Source organism: Electrona antarctica (genome assembly GCF_951216825.1).
Source record: "Electrona antarctica genome assembly, chromosome: 3".
NCBI classification, from domain to species: domain Eukaryota; kingdom Metazoa; phylum Chordata; class Actinopteri; order Myctophiformes; family Myctophidae; genus Electrona; species Electrona antarctica.
In genome coordinates this window covers 35,655,987-35,674,033 of record NC_136808.1, presented here as the reverse complement: position 1 = coordinate 35,674,033, position 18,047 = coordinate 35,655,987, and the positions used below count along the sequence as shown (strand labels likewise).

General features: G+C 41.7%; 1 protein-coding gene across 4 annotated transcripts in view; it reads right to left on the bottom strand.

Moving 5' to 3' along the window:
- The window catches only part of LOC306918772 (protein mono-ADP-ribosyltransferase PARP6-like), a 48,174-nt gene extending 30,127 nt beyond the window's left edge, over positions 1 to 18,047 (bottom strand). For all 4 annotated transcript variants that reach the window (XR_013789399.1, XR_013789400.1, XM_079496103.1 and 1 more), the window contains exons 1-7: positions 18,021 to 18,047; positions 16,398 to 16,515; positions 12,187 to 12,423; positions 9,739 to 9,869; positions 4,902 to 5,060; positions 3,504 to 3,581; positions 814 to 908 (exon numbers count right to left, since the gene is read on the bottom strand). Coding sequence is in view for 2 of the 4 variants with exons in the window: in XM_079496103.1 (XP_079352229.1) it covers positions 814 to 908; positions 3,504 to 3,581; positions 4,902 to 4,904 (176 nt within the window). In the remaining 2 variants the exon portion in view is untranslated. The remainder of the gene's footprint in view (positions 1 to 813; positions 909 to 3,503; positions 3,582 to 4,901; positions 5,061 to 9,738; positions 9,870 to 12,186; positions 12,424 to 16,397; positions 16,516 to 18,020) is intronic.

The window sequence follows — 18,047 nt, the reverse complement described above, 5'->3', positions numbered from 1 at the left end:
AGGTGGTTGGAATGCCCCCTAGTGGATACAACCTACTGTACATAACAAACCACAAGCAGATTGCTGATAGAGTAGACATTGTAATATTGTATTGGTAAAAGCCGAATAGGGTGCAACACTTAATCAATTGAATTAATATTTATTCATTAATAGAAAATAATTGATAGGGCGTGCCACTGTAGCCAGAGCCATGAAATACGAGTTGTGACATCTCCGTTCACTTCATGGGGCCAGTCCAATGGCCAAGAGTGACAAGTCCTAGACCGCACGTTGGCAGAATGCACTGGGCTCAGGCAACAGCCCAGCTTTAATGATCTTAAATCCCTTTATGTTACATTGTTTTTTAGTAATAGTACAACATAAACATTACAGAGACTTTAGTCGTTACTGTACAATACTTTCAAACATGCTGATATCTGTGCCGGCCTCGTTGAAAACAATGTATTTCAAACTCCAGCTTGTCACACTCCAGGGCTGCATGAACAACACTCGAGTACTGTTTTCTGACCCCTCAGTGGCTTAACTCTCTCAGCTATATGGCTCTGATTGTAGCTAAAAGAATAGTGATAGTAATCCTGCTCTAGTGTGTGTGTGCGTGTGCGTGTGCGTGTGCGTGTGCGCGCGTGCGTGCGTGCGTATATTTTTCAGAAAACAAACTCTCAAACTCTCATTGTTCTACAAACATGGAACATGGAATGAAATCCTCAGTTTTTAGACTATACCATTTGCAACTCTACAAGTGTACTGTACAAATGTAAACAACAACAACAGGCCCCGACCCATAGTTTGTGAAACTGTGTAACAGTGTGGTACCTGACAGAAACAGCGCTGTCGGTGTAGATGTCTTTGACTGCTTCCATGTCGGCATCCAGCTGAGGATGTCGGTACAGGTCAGCAGCACAGCTCCCCTAGTGGAGTCAAACACAAAGCACACCCTGTAAACGCCTTTCCACTAGCTGGCGGTCCTATATTGGGCAAGTATATAAAAAGGTAAAAGTATAGGGTGAATCAATGGGGATGCTGGGGTTCAAGTGGTTAGTAAACATACAGGAACAAGGGAAGCCAGGACAACATGGAGAGAAAACAACATCGGATGGACTTGACATTCATTCATTCATTCATTGTTTGTCATGTCGATTTTGTTAGTGAATAATTTCATGCTGATGAGTTTTCTTAAGGCCCATATATATATACTCTGTCAGTAGATTACAAAAGATCCGTCATCCGTGGGGAGCCGACAAAACAGAGGGGGAGAGGGATTTCTCACGTTTTGTCGGTGCATTCTTTATCTCCATTCGGTTGACTGTGACGTACATTAAACGTGCGTTACTGTATACGGTGGGTGCAGTACTCCCTGGCGACCTTTGGTAGTAGAGAGCCGGCAAGAAAAGCTTTCCTCTGTTTCTAGACAACCCTCTTTCCACAGGAAAGAAATCCTGTGGAAGTGACATTGTGCACATAGCAGCACTGAACGGCTGCCAATATGACAACAACAAGATGCTAAGAACAGCTCTTTCTGTGTGCAGTTTGCATGTTTTCACAGTGGCCACTGACTCCGTTTGAGTAAACCCTGGCCTTGGTTTTGCTATTTTCTAACTCTGTAATGCTGTTTTCAGCACTTTTATTTCTGTTTGTAAAGTTTGTAAACATTGTTTTGTGTTTATGTATTCTTGCTTAATCAGTTTTTTTGTTGTTTGTCTTGTTCTTTATTCTGACCATTTATAGCACATGATTTATACTTGGTTGTGCATCGTGTCACGTACCAAACATCTACAAGTGATGCGTTGTGAACATGTAGTTTGGTGCACAACACTGGAACGCAACTACACCGTAAGTATCAGGCTTAAGGAACACATTCCGGATATTATAATATATTAAAAATAAAAAAGTTTTCAATATATTCTAAAACCAAAAATTGGAATAGTTTATAGATAGATTAGATACAAATACAGTTGGTGTGCCACAGGACGCTGTTTAGGATATCAGATAATTTCAAAATACAGTCAAAATACTCATTGTCCAATCCAAGGTGGTGAACCACAAGACATAAGAAGAGATAAACCTTGACTAAGTAGTCAGAAAACTAGAGCATTATAGATTTGTATCTAATCAGAAGGTATAGGTTTTTTGGAGGTGAGGATTTGGCTGTGTATCGACTGGCAGCAGAGGTTTGATGGCTCTGATGGCTCTCCGAGGACTGACGCCTAGTCAGCCCATTCAGGGCGGGAACCCCTTTTGGTGTTTTAAGCAGTATGTTATACTTTAGCTATTAAAAAATAACAGATCTACAAGCTCATAGTGTGGCACCGAGTGCCGCGCTACAGGTCTGCTATTTTTGAAAAATCGTGAAAATGTGGCACAAATCCTTGAATATATATTCTTTCAGAGAGAACGTTTTTAACTCAAATCTTTGCTCCTGAAACAACATATTTTCAGATGGGGATCCGCGGCCAAATACAGATAATTCTGGGGGTCCTTGACATGGAAAGGTTGAGCATCACTGACATAGAAACATAGGTTTTCAGAAAAGGATCAGGATTTAGAAGACATATTGTAGAATCGGTCTCAGGTCTAAATGGTTTAAAGTCTATTGCAAGTGGGCCCTCAACTAATTGGCAAAACAGTAACATTTTAATTCTATAACAAAAAATAACTCATTAACTATCAGCTACATACCCAATGAAGCAGTGAATTCTGGAGATTTTTATTTTTTCGCATTCCTAATCAAATAATTTGATGAACGATGGAGTCTCCGGTAGGACTTTAACATCTTTCCGCCGGTCACCAAATTATTTGGACTTAGGAATTTGACGTATTTTTGGGGGGTGAACTACTCCTTTAATATTAAAAAATGCATTCTTCTTTACAATAAAAACTAAGTGATTTCATTGTGATACTGATGAATAGGAAATTAATGTTAGTTCCACTTCCACTGATCCACGCAGGAACACAAATAAACATGCTCTGAAAATGTATGCGGCCCACTTAGCAATGGCGGCCAATTTAAGTGGTCAGATGGGTGGGCCATCTTTAGAGATTCTCAAGTGCTTCACACATTAACACGTAAGGCCTCTCTTCTTAGCCCACAGGAATAATTATGGCCTGCTGGGCAGTGGGCACTCAGACGATTGTATTCATTACTCCTGGTTGCTTGTTTCGTCAGGGGTAATGAGAGTAAGGGCTCCATCTTGCGCCACCCCTTACCCCTTATCCCTTAACTTATTTACCATTTTTTACTATTTTAAAACGTTTAAAAATAGTTCAACTAGCCAATCTACATCGACACGTTGTTAGCTTGTAGATCGGGTTTTTGTACTATTTTAAAATGTTTTAAAATAGTAAAAAATGGCAAATAAGTTTAGGGATAAGGGGTAAGGGGTGGTGCAAGATATAGGGCTATATGTCCAAATATATACATGCATGTATGTGTGTAGTATGTGTACAGATAGAGAGATAAACATACAGCTACGGACGGACAGACAGACAGACAGACAGACAGATACCTGAATGCCATAGAGGAACTGCTCTGACTCATTCTCCCCATCTGACTCCTCGTCCGTCCAGCACTGGCCTTTGATGTCCTGCGGGCGACAAAAAAGACCACCATTAGAGACCACCACTTCCCCCCTCCCCCCCCCCCCCCCCACACACTCACACGCACTAGCAAACACACACACACACACACACACACACACACACACACACACACACACACACACACACACACACACACACACACACACACACACACACACACACACACACACACACACACACACACACACACACACACACACACACACACACACACGTGCCGTCCTTTAATCTCATATTCAATGGCTTCAAACCAGTGCTTTTTATAGCATGTGAATAGAGCTAGACAGGTGAGGGCATGATGTACTCCTCAAGCATGGGATTCTCTTACAATTAAGCACAGAAAAAAGAATAGCCAATTGACTGTCTCAAAACAGTAGTCAATAAACTGTCTATTTCAGTTTGAAATGGCTACTAGCTCTGAAAAGGGACTCATTATTTAGCGCAGGCCCCTGGAGTTAAAGTTACTGTAAAGACTGTTGTATCAATAGGACATAAAGTGGCCTTTAATCTACAGCTTCTGGATCAGAGGACACACCTGATCAAAGCCAAGTGGGTTTAGTAGATTATAGGATTCATAAAAAATACATGTTTCTCTGCTTTCTGTTCCCAGACAGCGTTTTTGGTGAAAACAAGCTATATATTCAACTGCCAATAACTAAAGAACGGAAGATACTTCTTTTTCCAGATGAAAGTAGAGACTATCTTCTTTCTTTTGGGATGGTTGGTGTTTACATAGTCATAGAACAAAATATACTGTGGGTCTTGAAAGATTAGTAAAAACGCTAAAGTAGACTGTTCTAAAGAAACTCCAGAAAGTGAACGAGTTAACAACATGAACCACCGTGTCTGGCATCCCCATTCTGGGGGCGAATATGGCCAAATAGCAGACCTACAAGCTTGTACATTTATTCTATACAATACTAATACTAACTAGAAAATACTGTTCCCTAAGAAACAGTGTCGGCTCGAGTAGCTCGCCAACTACAGTATGATGATAATGTATAGACCAAAAACGGTGTGACCCATAATAACATAGTGGGCTTGCTACTCAAGCCCACAATAATATATAATAGCAGACGAGTGAGCCCTGAGGGAGCCCAGCCAATAGGGTGTGGTTGGTTTAGTTGTTAAAATGTGTTATTAGAAGTATGACTCTCTGATTTTGACGCTTGTTAACTGATGTGGAGGTCTTCCGCATGCCTGGGGGTAAAAACAAACCCATCTCAATCTATCTGACAGTAATTTAATGCTGATGACATACAAAGGAACATGAAAGGATGAATGCAGTAAGAAGGACAATTTACCATTGGGTATGTTGTTCATAAGACTCGCTCAGAGACGGTGGTTGGGCCTCTTCCTGCTGTCAGCCATCGCAGCTGAGCCCCCCCCAGGTAGAAAGCAGAGCCAGTGGAGGATCTTTTCCCCTCTTCTCCGCCTCGCACGCTCTTCAAGATCCCAGGAACCTTGGGAAAGGTGGGAAATAAATCATCTATAAAAGTCTCAGCACACGCAGGGGGAAAACACACACAAAGAACCAAAAAGATGGTCTGTCCTCAAAGCAAAGTGCCACGTTCCTCCTCCTATCCCTTTAATCGCCTCGGACTCCACCTTGCCATGTATCCTAGCAACAGCCATCTCTGCCGTCTGTCAGAGTGGCATTAATCACAGCGAGAGACTGTGTGTGGGAGAGAGTAAGAGAGAGCGAGAGAGAGAGAGAGAGAGAGAGAGAGAGAGAGAGAGAGAGAGAGAGAGAGAGAGAGAGAGAGAGAGAGAGAGAGTGAGAGAGAGAGAGAGTGAGAGAGAGCGAGAGAGAGAGTAAGAGAGAGCGAGAGAGAGAGAGAGCGAGAGAGAGAGAGAGAGAGAGAGAGAGAGAGAGAGAGAGAGAGAGAGTAAGAGAGAGCGAGAGAGAGAGTAAGTGAGAGCGAGAGAGAGAGAGAGAGAGAGCTCTTTATTTGCTGCAGCTTGTGTGTTTTTTCCACACTTCTCTCTGTACTTCACCTATTTATATCAAAGCACCTGGAACACCTTGAGTTGCTGTGGAGAACAGCACATCCTCTGACATAACCATGCTGCTCGATTGCCTTTTATGGATTAGGCCACATAAGATATAGTAAGTAGGCCAGTCAATCTAAGATTTGACCCAAAATAAATTGCAATAGTAATCATTCAAGGTTTTTTATGATCCTTAGGGTCATCACATTTATCATCAAATTATTTAAAGTGTTAGTACAGTTGGAAGGAGTTGGGTCATCACATTTGGGCATTTTCCCAAATGTGCTGACATCAGCCCAAGGAGTGTTTTTGGTGCAAAACTAATTGGAATGGTTTTGCATCATGAAAAACCCCTAGTTTGACATGTCACATGCTACTTAAAGCATGATTTTGATTTTCTTTTTCCTTGTTGTTAATGGTTCAAGGTTCAAGTTCAAGGTTCAAGTCCCCCAGGAGCAAATTGGTTGCAGCATCATAGACATCACTACATCAAACAACACAATAAAATACAATAAAACCGATACCAGAAAAAGTACTGTAATGGTATATGAGGTCACATATTATGCCAATTATGAAAATTGCTCAACATTATGCAAGTTAGCATCCAGCGGTTTCTACATGCTGGAGACTCATACTCAACATTTCTAACATAAAACTTTGGTGCACTCAACATGCCTGTGTTCACATAGTGGACTATTAAGCCCCTTTCGATATTTTTCAAATATTTTCCAAAATAGCAGATGTTCAAGCATCTGCTATTTTTTAATATCCAACATATAAATGGATAAAGTGTTTAAAATAATTGTGGACATTTTGAGCACCAGTGTTTTAGACAATTAAATGGTGCTGCTACTGGAATAAGCCTATCTCACAGAATTTCCCCGCCCCCCTAAATAAGGGGACGTCACTCCATAGACACTACATGTTAACCGAGGTAATTTAAGAAGTCTACAACTTTTGTTTTCTCAAGGTAAGGTTTGTTCTATCTGTTCGACCTGATTTACCATCTTGTTTGCTTCATAATAATATTGGTCTGTCACATTTTTACATTAGAAAATGTACTTAGATTCTCCAGAGAAAAAAACGTGTAAATGCTCATGTTAAAGACACCACTATTTACCGGAAGTGGGCGTGGAAAGCGGGCTGTGAGATAGGCCTATTGGTCTGATGTCTTCAAAGAGAAAGATAAAAAAAAAAAAAATAGGAAAAAAGCAAATTTAATCACATCTATATTCTGGGACACAGGTGTCACCCTTTGTCAAGTCCCGCCCGTGGTTCTGCCCTCTTCGCACCCATTGGTTGCCGTTTCGTGGTTGGAGAAAAATCCTCTCTCTCCATCCACTACCATTGAAATTACAGGTTTTTCAGATGCTTCCTATTGATATTCTGTGCATTCTATTCTTATTTTAAACTTGGTGTCAGTAAAAAGGAACATCACAGGTGCAGCATGGTGACTGTTTGTTTTTAGTTTTTTCCAAAAAAAGATGTTTTAGCAAAATTCAACATAAACTAGGCGGAACCAGGGCGGAACAAGGCAGAAGAGCCTGCTGGTTAGTCAGTCAGGGACCAATCAGAAGGCTGACAAAGGTGAAATAGCAGATTTACAAACTCGTCACTCACAATGCGACATGTTGTGAACTTGTAGATCAGCTATTTTGTTGTAGGAGGTAAAAAAGGAGGGGACCAACTATAAACCCAAAAGGAGACCAGTGTTGGGCAATATTACTCAAGAGAGTAATATGTTACTTATTACATATTACTCCATAAAAAGTAATTATATATTACTTATTACTTGGAATCCAGAGTAATATATTATTTTACTGATTACTGGGTAAAGTAATAATATTACAGCAGTGGTTCCAAAACTGTGGTGCGTGCACCCTTAGTGGTGCGCGGGCGCCTTCTAGGGGGTGCGCAACATGAAAAGGCTATAAAGCACCGAAGTCCTGACGTTGCTGTCAGTAGAGGGTGTCAATCCACAGGTTTGTCTACTTTTTATTTGCATTGTAATCTGCTAATCTCCATAGGGGGATTTTAGATCGCCTCATATAAGAACTGTGTTTGAAAAATAAACCGATCACCCCGTCCTTTTCACTCATATGGATATGAAGCATCGACTGAAGGTGGAAATGTACAAATATACCCAAAGAAAAAAGGGAAAAAAAGCGTTAGAAACGAGTGAAACAACCCAGAGACTACATTTCCGGTATAGGCGGGTGGCTGCATCTGCCCGTCGCAGAATCAACAGAAACAGAAACTGAATGTTAATTACGTTTATTTTTATTTTTATTTTATTGATATTTAATGTCTCGTGGTTAGTACGAGTCGAGTCACCACCAGCTGAGCTTACGTCAACGAGGAATCTCAGGAACGCAATGTGTTGACAGCTGGGCGTGACGTATATTAGCAGCGACATTGCCTTCATATGTAGTTTCAAGGCTTTTGCGGCCACATTAATTCCATTTTATCCATCATTAACGACGCACAGCCACTCCCCTGACAGAAAGGCCGGGGTGGTCGGTTTATTTTTCAAACACAGTTCATATATATGAAGCGACCTAAAATCGCCCTATGGGGATCTCAATGCAACTAAAAAAATACATGAACCTGTGTATTGGCGCCCTCTACTGAAAGTGACATCAGACTTCGGTGCTCTATAGTGGTGCTATGGTTATATTTTAAATATATTAACATATTATGCCAATATATGGCAAGTATATGCAGAATATAGCCTATGCTGCATATATATGCCATATTCAGGTTCATATATGTGTATAAATAGGAAATGTATGTCTCTATATAGTTTGTAAATCTTCTATATAGCTTATGCAATTTATATTTCCATGTGGGGGGTGCGTCAGCTAGGTCAGGAGGTAACAGGCCAAAAAGGTTTGGGAACCGCTGTATTACAGTAATATATTACTACCGGTAGTAACTTGTTACTGCCCAACACTGAAGAGGACCACAGTCAACTGAAGTGCATAGTGTGATTGATTGATTGATGACTTTATTAACAAGCTTGTTAACAATACATCTAGTACTGTCAAAGGTTATGCTAAAAGCATGACACAAAAAGCCCGAGGTGTCTTAGTTGTTTCCATTATTAGGGTGGTCCTCTGTGTACATGTGAGATGTCACTTGGTGTGTTGCAACAATGAACGAGAACTACAAACACCAGCAGCATCCCAGATGACACTGCGGCTACCTTCTGAATGCCTCACTCGGACATGTAAACAAAGAGCAGCGGCTCCATTTAAACACAGCAAGCCCCGAGAAGCACTACTGCATACATTACATCACACTGGAATGAGCAACACAATGATATACGGTATGTGTGTGTGTGCCCCTGCAGGAAACACATTGTCTATTATTAGACAAGTGCAAACATGTTTGTCAATGTGTTCGAGCACAGACCTCACTGCCCAGTAGCATGATGGCTAAGAGTTTCAAAAATAATATCAGTAGAGCGTTAAACAAAAGCAAATGTGGATTTACAATGAGGTCTCTCTGTTAGATGAACTGTAGGATGAAGACCCAATAATTATCCTTCTCCCCTCCTTTGTCATCTATACTTGTCTGTCTGTCTGTCTGTCTGTCTGTCTCTCTTGCTCAGGGCACCGTCCTTAGATCTGAGACATTTTATATTATAGATGTTGCATACCAAGGCCTATTTTGAATACATATTTATTTATTTCTAAATCCCGTGCTCTGCCTATAGAATCATTCACTTCTGTAAATGTTCTGAAGGGAATTGAATGCATGTAACAGCTAGCACTGCAGATCATTTCACACTTCACGCTATGTCTGATGGTGTCCCATCATCAACATCCTCCACCTACACAGAGAACCAGGTCCTCCGCGCCGCATCACAATCCTGCACCGTTCACCCATCTCTCTCCACTCCTCCGTTTGCCTGCTGGCCCGACCATGGACCCCCCCCCCCCCCACCCCCAACCCCCTCGCCTCTGTCGTCTCACATACCAATGGAGTCAGAAAAGCACACCAACGGAAACCCCTCTTCTCCCCAATATCCATTTAACGCACACTAAACGGGCCAATTCGCCCTCCCCCGATCCCCGCACATCCACCCACTCCACTACCCCCAGCCATCATCTTCTTCCAACCTCCATCCTTGCCATCCACACTCACCTTTACTGAAGATGGAGAGTGGGGGGGGGGGGGGGGTGATGCTGTCCTTGCCTCTTGCCTCCTCCGTTTTCTCACTCTTAAAGGGTGCACCTGCTTCTCTGTGCCTGTCGGTGGCCACCGTCCTCTCTCCGCTGGAATGATGACAATGTGGAAAAAGAAGCCAGTTTTTTCTTTAAAAGACAGCTACGGCTGTGAGGTGTGCCGCGGCCAGAGCTATCCCTTCCATTTTGATGCTGCTTGCCTGCCTGCCTGCCTGCAGGCTCCGTTGGTGTGCTTGTCGGCGTTATGTCTGACAGCGAGCCAGCTGGTGTATGTGTCTGTGTGTTTATCTATTGCAGATCTCTGCTCCCGACTGCTGTCTTATTTTTTTTGCCTGACAACACTGAGGGTCCGGAGCATGCTCAGTGAGAGCAGGCAGCTTGGTCATGTGACCCGCAGCTGACAGCATTGCTGCTGAGGAGAGGATCGGAGGGTGGAGAGAGAGAGGGAGAGAGGGGAGGGGGATGGAGGAAAATGGCTCTACACACTGTGTGTGTGTGTGTGTGTGTGTGTGTGTGTGTGTGTGTGTGTGTGTGTGTGTGTGTGTGTGTGTGTGTGTGTGTGTGTGTGTGTGTGTGTGTGTGTGTGTGTGTCAGATCATATGTGCTAAAACATGACTGACATTTTTGAAAATGTCCTCCTATGTCCAGCTTTGAGTGTTTGTTTTTACACAAACATTGTGTAAACACAAACATTGAAGACAAGCGTGAGGATGCAAATTGTGATTGGCAGGCGTGATTGGGTGGGAGATGTGTCATTGGTTGAGCATCTTATAACGATTGTGCCATGGGGCTTACCCGTAGTACCTGTATATGGCTGGTAGAGAGATCTAGCGCTAGCCCCTCAGCCCCCCAGTGTTTGTGTAATCACAAACATTCTGTACTAATCACAAACATTGTGTAAACACAAACATTGAAGACAAAAGTGAGGACGTGAATTGTGATTGGCCCGGCGTGATTGGGTGGGAGATATGTCATTGGTCGAGAATGAGATGATGTATGATGATGTATGATGATAAGAGCGCCCCTCACTTCACACGAGTGTGATTTTGAACAACAACAACAATACAAGCATATATTAACTAACACATTTCACTACTATCGGGGGTGTTTTCAGAGGTAAATATCAGTCTTTGCAATGAGAGACAATAGTGAGCAGCAGCAGCCATGCATGCATGCAGGCTTTGATGCTAATCAGAGTTTACCCTGGTTATCATGGACGCTGAAACCTAATGACCGGATGAATGGACAATGACCCAGGTGGCCTGACCTATGGATGGATTAATGGTCAGGTGTTGGGACAAATGTCCTGCTCAGTGCGTTGCCTCCAGCTGCCAAACAGAGCACAATAAAAGAAACATCTCCCTGCTCTTCCCTGATGTCTTTTGGCAGGCTAACTAAAGAGCAGTGACCCTGATAAAAAAGGATTTCCCCCCCTTGTCCTGAATTCAAATAAGTGGAGGATGTTTTGAATGGCACGTCAAAAGGTTTTGCGTTGTCTCTTGAGCAAAATAAGTGTATGTGTACGTGTACGTGTGTGTGTGTGTGTCTGTGTGTGTCTGTGTGTGTCTGTGTGTGTGTGTGTGTGTGTGCGTGCGTGCGTGCGTGCGTGCGTGCGTGCGTGCGTGCGTGCGTGCGTGCGTGCGTGCGTGCGTGCGTGCGTGCGTGCGTGCGTGCGTGCGTGCGTGCGTGCGACTGCCAACACAAGTGCAATTAGGCTTCATGGGTAAACGGAATCTATAGACTGATAGTAAATCCATTTGCGGGAGAATGATTAAGGAGACAGGGCCTTTGTTCTGGTCAATTCAGTATTATCCTGTTTAAGCACTTGTTAAAACACGCCTGTCCAGGAAAATCTTTTGGTAATAATTGTGTTATTCATTCTGAACATTTTCCTCTCTTTGTACATTTTAAGGGAATTTATTATGCTGATCTCTTCACACATTTAGTAATGTTATAATGAGGGTAGTAGTAGCGAAACCCGCCAAACTTTGATATATATACTAAAATATGCTAGATACAGTAGATAATTTAGGCATTTAGCAGACGCTCTTAATCTAGTGTGACTTACAGTAAGCAAGAACAAAAATATGGTAATACATAAAATAGCGTCCCTGCATATTTAGCGAAGGTACTTTCAGCTTCCCTACGTCGGCTGATCTGAGCGCACAGGAGGGATTGTAGGGTCCGATTAGACTTGCACGATATCGGGGTGCCATGGTTGCTTTGAATCGCAGCATATCAGAGCATTTTGTACTCTGTGCGGGCGGCGACCGGGAGCCAATGCAGGGAGCGGAGAAGGGGGAGGCATGTGAGAATTTCGTCTGGTTGAAGACCAAGCGAGCTGCGGCAGGATAGGATACAATAGTCAAGTTACAATAGTCAAGAATGTTATAGAGGGTAAACCTACAGGATCGAGTGACCGCTGTAATGTGTGCTTTGAATCAGAGCTGACTGTCCAGGACCACACCAAGGTTCCAATGGCTGTTGGAACTGAAGTTACCAAGTTGTCTATGGAAATAGTTAGCTCCTGCATGGGGCAGGACTTAGCTGGGAAGGAGAGAAGCTCAGTCTTGTTCAGCTTGAGGTGGTGAGAAGACATCCACTGTGAGATGTCAGCCGGGCATGCGGTGAAGTACTCTTCCACCTGAGTAGCAGAGGGGGGGAAGGATAGAAACAGTTGAGTGTCATCGGTGTAGCGGTGATAAGATGTCTATCTGGGAAAAATGGATTGGTTTTCTGTGGCACCACAAAATGGCTACCACTGCTATGCCCAATACTGCAATGGGTAGGTAGGTAAATAAACAAACAAACAAACAAACAAACATATATATAAGAACACAATCTTTAAAAAGCATTATAGTTACCAGTAGTTCCTCTGTCAACATTGAAATATAGAAGCTCGATACCCTATAGATTCCTGTTAAAAATGTTAATGTCATTCAGATTGCATGTTGTTTAGACAGATGCTATATAGGTCCATTATTTACTGGTACCTGGTATCCAACAGTAGTTTCTTTGAGGCACTACTACGCTCTTGTCTCTGCACTCTACTTGTACTATTTACATTGTTGTTTGTTGACTAGAGTTCATGCTTACTCTGCTATAGAGTGTTGCAGTCCTGCCCCCTTTCAGATTTCAGATTTTTATTGAAGGTACTGCTTCAAGTCAGCAGGGCACCTAAAATAAATGCATTTATAAATGAAGAGAAACCAGTGTAGTTGCCGTCTTGATTTAGGCTGCAGCCAATTGAGTGATTTGTACATGAGGCAGTGGTGGGTATCATATGGGCATCTCAATACAAACCTGCACAGGGAGTTATATAACACATTTAGAGGCTTAAGATGAGAGTCTGTTGTGTTGATACACAACCTCTGCGTAGTCAATAATGGGAAGTAACACTTGAGCAATAATTATTTTCCTAACATCAAAGGAAAAGCAATTCATAGAACGGTAAAGTGAGCTTAATTAGGCAACCATATGTTTTTTTAGTAATATAATCAATATGTGGTTTGAAGGTAAGCTCTGGGTCGAGCCACACTCCAAGATATTTAAAAGAGTCAACTTTCTCAAGTTGAGAGCCATTTGAAAGATGTATGTGTATTCCAAGTGTGCTTGCTTGGCTATGTCGTGTGCCAAACACCATGGTGCAGGACTTCTTCTTGTTCAACAGTAATTTTTTATTGTGAAGCCAGTTCTGAACATGGTTGAAGTCGGATTGTAAGGATGATTGAATACGCGTTATGTCAGAGCCAGAAAAATAAATAATAGTGTCATCAGCATAGAGCTGAACGTGGCTATGTAAGCAAATATCCGGTAAATCGTTAATAAAAATAGAAAAAAGGAGTGGACCCAAGGTGGATTGGGTACCTTGTGAAACAACATACTGGCGCCTATTATGGAGATACGCATTAAACCAGAGAATGGCATTTCGCTGTAAGCCAATGGCATGGAGCTTGTCGAGTAGCAGATAATGGTCAACCACATCAAAGGCTTTGGATAAATCAATAAATATTGCTCCAGTAAGGAGGCCTTTGCTGGAGGATAAGAGTATGTCATTGGTGAATTTTAGCAAGGCTGTAGTGGTGGAAAAATGTGGTCTGAAACCTGATTGGACTGGGGACTGGATGTTGTGGAGACTCAGATATTGTGAGAGCTGATTATAGATTCGTTTTTCAAATATTTTTGCAGTGATACAGATAATGGAAATGGGACGATAGTTATTAGGATCAGATGTGTCCCCACTTTTAAAGATGGGGGTGACTTTCGCACATTTCCATATTGATGGAAATGAGCAGGTTGACAGAGACAGGTTAAATAAATCAGCAAGGGGATACATAAGAATGTGAGCAGCAAGTCTGATGTATTTGGATTCAAGGCCATCCGGACCAGCCCCACAGCTTTCCTTCAATTCACAGATGACACAATGTACATCTACAGGTGTGATATTTTTTAATGAAAAGGATCCGTTGTGTGTCTTAATTGTAGGAGAGCCGGCTGTAATATACGAGTTTGCATCAGGGGAGTTGGCACAGATAGAGGAAAAGTGATTGTTAAAGGCTTGGGAAATATGCAGTGGGTCAGATATTATATCATTATTAATTTTGAGGTATTTTATGGAGCTTTTATTGTTTTTGTTAAGAAAGTGATTCAATTTATTCCAAAACTGTTTGGGGTTATGGAAGTCATGTCTGAAGCTATTTTTATAGTGATCTGATTGTACATTCCTTGTTTTAGTTTTGCATTGGTTTCTGAGAAGTCTGTAATTTTCCCAGTCAACAGGATTTTTGGTTGTGCGGTGTTTGAGCCAGGCTTTATCCCTTTGTTTGTATACTGTAGGTTGAGTAGTTGTGGGTTGATCCATGGTAGTCGTCTGCCTTTTACTCTGAATGTTTTGAAGGGTGCATGTCTGTCAATTACACTGGTAACCTCGGAGTGGAAGAAGTTCCATGCATCCTCAACAGAGGGAATTATTTGGAACCTGTCCCAGTTGATGGCAATTAGATCGTTGTTAAAGCTGTCAGCATCGATATTTCTGGCTTGTCTCACTGTAATATATTTAGGGGGAGACTTTGGGATTTTTATTTTCCATACACAGTAGACAATGGAATGGTCACTTAGAGCATCAGACATGACTCCTGAGTTTAGAATCCTGTCGGGATTCATTTCATGACGACGCTAGGACCAGAAGTGAATTCCTCATTCATTTTTCCCATAGACATTTCAAAAAGTATTTATTTAAAGACGATTACGCCACGGAAAAAGCCAACTCGAGTTGTGACAAATCATGACAATAAACACAACATTTTGGGCCGAACAAATAATTACAAAGAAGAAAAACAAAAAGTGTTGTAACCTGCCGTTTTCTTCTTCTTTCTAATTATTTGTTCGGCCCGAAAAATTGTGTTTGTTGTCATGATTTGTCACAACTCGAGTTGGCTTTGTACGAGGCTTAAAAGGTCTTTAAATAAATACTTTTTGAAATGTCTATGAGGAAAATGTATGGGAATCATTTCCTGGTCCCTGGTAGGGGGCGGGACTGCGACGCTCTATTATGACCTCACACTTATAAGTCGCTCTGGTTAAGAGTGTCTGCTAAAGTGCTAAATGCCTAAATTGTAATTTGTTTATATTTACCGTAATATGAAGACCTTATGTTACCTCATTTTCCTCAATTGTCATTGACCAACACACTATACATCAACAGTAGCCTACATATCCCTGAAATGATAATTTGGTGGACTGGAAAGTAGAAATCACTAGTTCTGTTGTGATAACATTATTATGACAATTGACATAAATGGTAAATGGTGCATTTATATAGCGCCTTTATCCAAGGCGCTTTACATAGATTGTGCATCACATTCACCCATTCACACAGATTCATACACCGATGACGGCGGAAACCATGCAAGGCTTTGATGAATTCTTTTTTGATGAATTCCTGTTCTGTCTATAGAAGTGTCTATTTGTACGTCTCTAAATGTTTTGATGATTTGAACATGGTGGACCCTGTTGGAAACAAGTGTAATGCTTAATTGGGTCGTCCACTCACAGTTAACAGCCTTTGTATTGAGTTTGTGCTTGAAATGTACTGTAATTCTGCAAACTGTTAATAAATTCTTCAATCAATCAAAAAGGCTCCAACAGGCACATCAGGAGCGATTAGGGTTTCAGTGTCTTGCTCAAGGACACTTTGACACTAACTCTGGGGGAGCCCAGGTTCGAACTGGCAACCTTGCAGTTACCATCCGGCCACTACCGCCTGCCTGACATAGTCTCTAGTGCTATAATGAAGTCATAATGAAGTCAGCCCTATTATATTATTGTGAACACGTTTATTGTATTTAATATTTGACTATGTGTTTAGCATTTATAAAATAGCCAATGTTATGTAATACAAAAATAATTCATATTATCATCTGAATTATCATTCCAAAACATTGCTCAGCAGTGTGTTAAGTGTCCAGTCAGCATACGTCTGTGGGATTTACACAGCAGAGGTCGGATCTTCCCAGGGTATCATACTCTACCATAAGGAGACACTAATAGACTGTGACAGCCAGGGCCTTGGCTCAGCGACTGTAGGGTGATTGGACTTTAGATTTGTTTGTCCCTCACCTGGACTAGGAGGAGTGTGTGTCCGTTGGCCGACCAGGGGTGTCACAGCAGGAGTAGCAGAGCTGGACGCACACAGCGGCTGGCAACATGGGTATCGGCTGCAGTGGAGGCACACAAACTGTTGAGATAAGGTGAGGGGAAGGAGAATGGTCACGTATGCACGCAACCACGTGTGCACTGTATTTCCTTTTACAAGAGCACTTGTTGCCGGCAGTAGCGAGGAAATGGGCATGTCTGTGCACACAGTGCACCCAATGCACTGGGATTAAATGTATGAGTTATATTCATCAACTTGTCTCTGAGCTGTGCAAGTATCATAGCCTACTTTACAGTGTATTTCCCAGACTGCCTGGAGGCTAATCATCTGGACAAGTTAGACAATGTAAGATTTGGATTGCATGGCTGTAGCAGACATGCCTGTCTCTCTGTCTAGAAGGTTTAGATACTTGTGCCTGCCATCTCCATGGCAGAGCTGATTATCACAACAGGGGACTTATCCTGCTGAGCGGTAGAGCATGGTAGATCACATGGTCTGTCTCCCGTGCACTGTGCTGTGCAAACTGTACAAGTTAAATGTTTGTTGAATGAATTGTGTGGAATGCTTTTGCTATACTGTGTAATGCAACTGACATTTCTAAAGCACAGCTGATTATCACATAATATGAAACTAAACAATAAACAGAACTCTGTCCACATGAACATGACTGACTGCCTTATGCAATCAAAATTGTGTTAATATAAAGTTCACATAATATAGACCAATATAAACACATAAATGGGAAGAAAAAACACTTATAATAATATATCAGTCAATGCAATCAATGCCTGCAATGTTGTTCAGCCTCCCCGTCTGTAAGTTCTCACTCTGGTATAAATCAATGGCAGTAAAAGCAAATCATATTAGAAATACATTACCATGAAAAATTCTCACAGCTGTGGTTATATCTATCACCGCCACCAGAGGGAGCTGTTGTTTGTAAGATTTCCAGGTCTACTTTGAATGTTTAGTTTGGACAAACATCTAAATAAATATAATCGTGTTTTTTGACGTGATAACTACTGGCACTCGTGACTCATGAGTCATACATTACCTGAACTTGGAACATGCAAACATAATAATGTGACGTTGTTTCGACGCTGAATGCAAAAACCAGTTTACCAGTTAACCAGTTTGTTTTTAAAAGCTCCAGACTCGGAGTCCAGCACGAGAATGCAATGGGATGCTTGCAGCATCCGTCCACTCCCTTTCACATCCATCTTTGATAAAACAATTATGTAAATGTAAAAGTACAACAATTTGGTGTCAATAACATTATCTACATAAAATATATGTATATCCCATAGGGCGGAGGGATGGTCGCTAGTTGGTTGTCTGACAACCGTAGATGATGCAGGCAAGGAGACGAGAGTCTACTTTACATCCCTCATTTTGACGAGGTAGGCTAGTGTTTTTTTTATTATTATTACTATTATTATTATTATTATTATTATTATTATATATATTTTTTGTTTTAATACTACTAATTTATTATAACACACGATACAAATTATTAAGACGTGGTTTTTCTTCAATGTCGTATTAAAGCATAGATCTGCTGTCTACTGATAAAGTTAGACCTGTACATTCATGTCTCTTCTCCCCTGTGATCC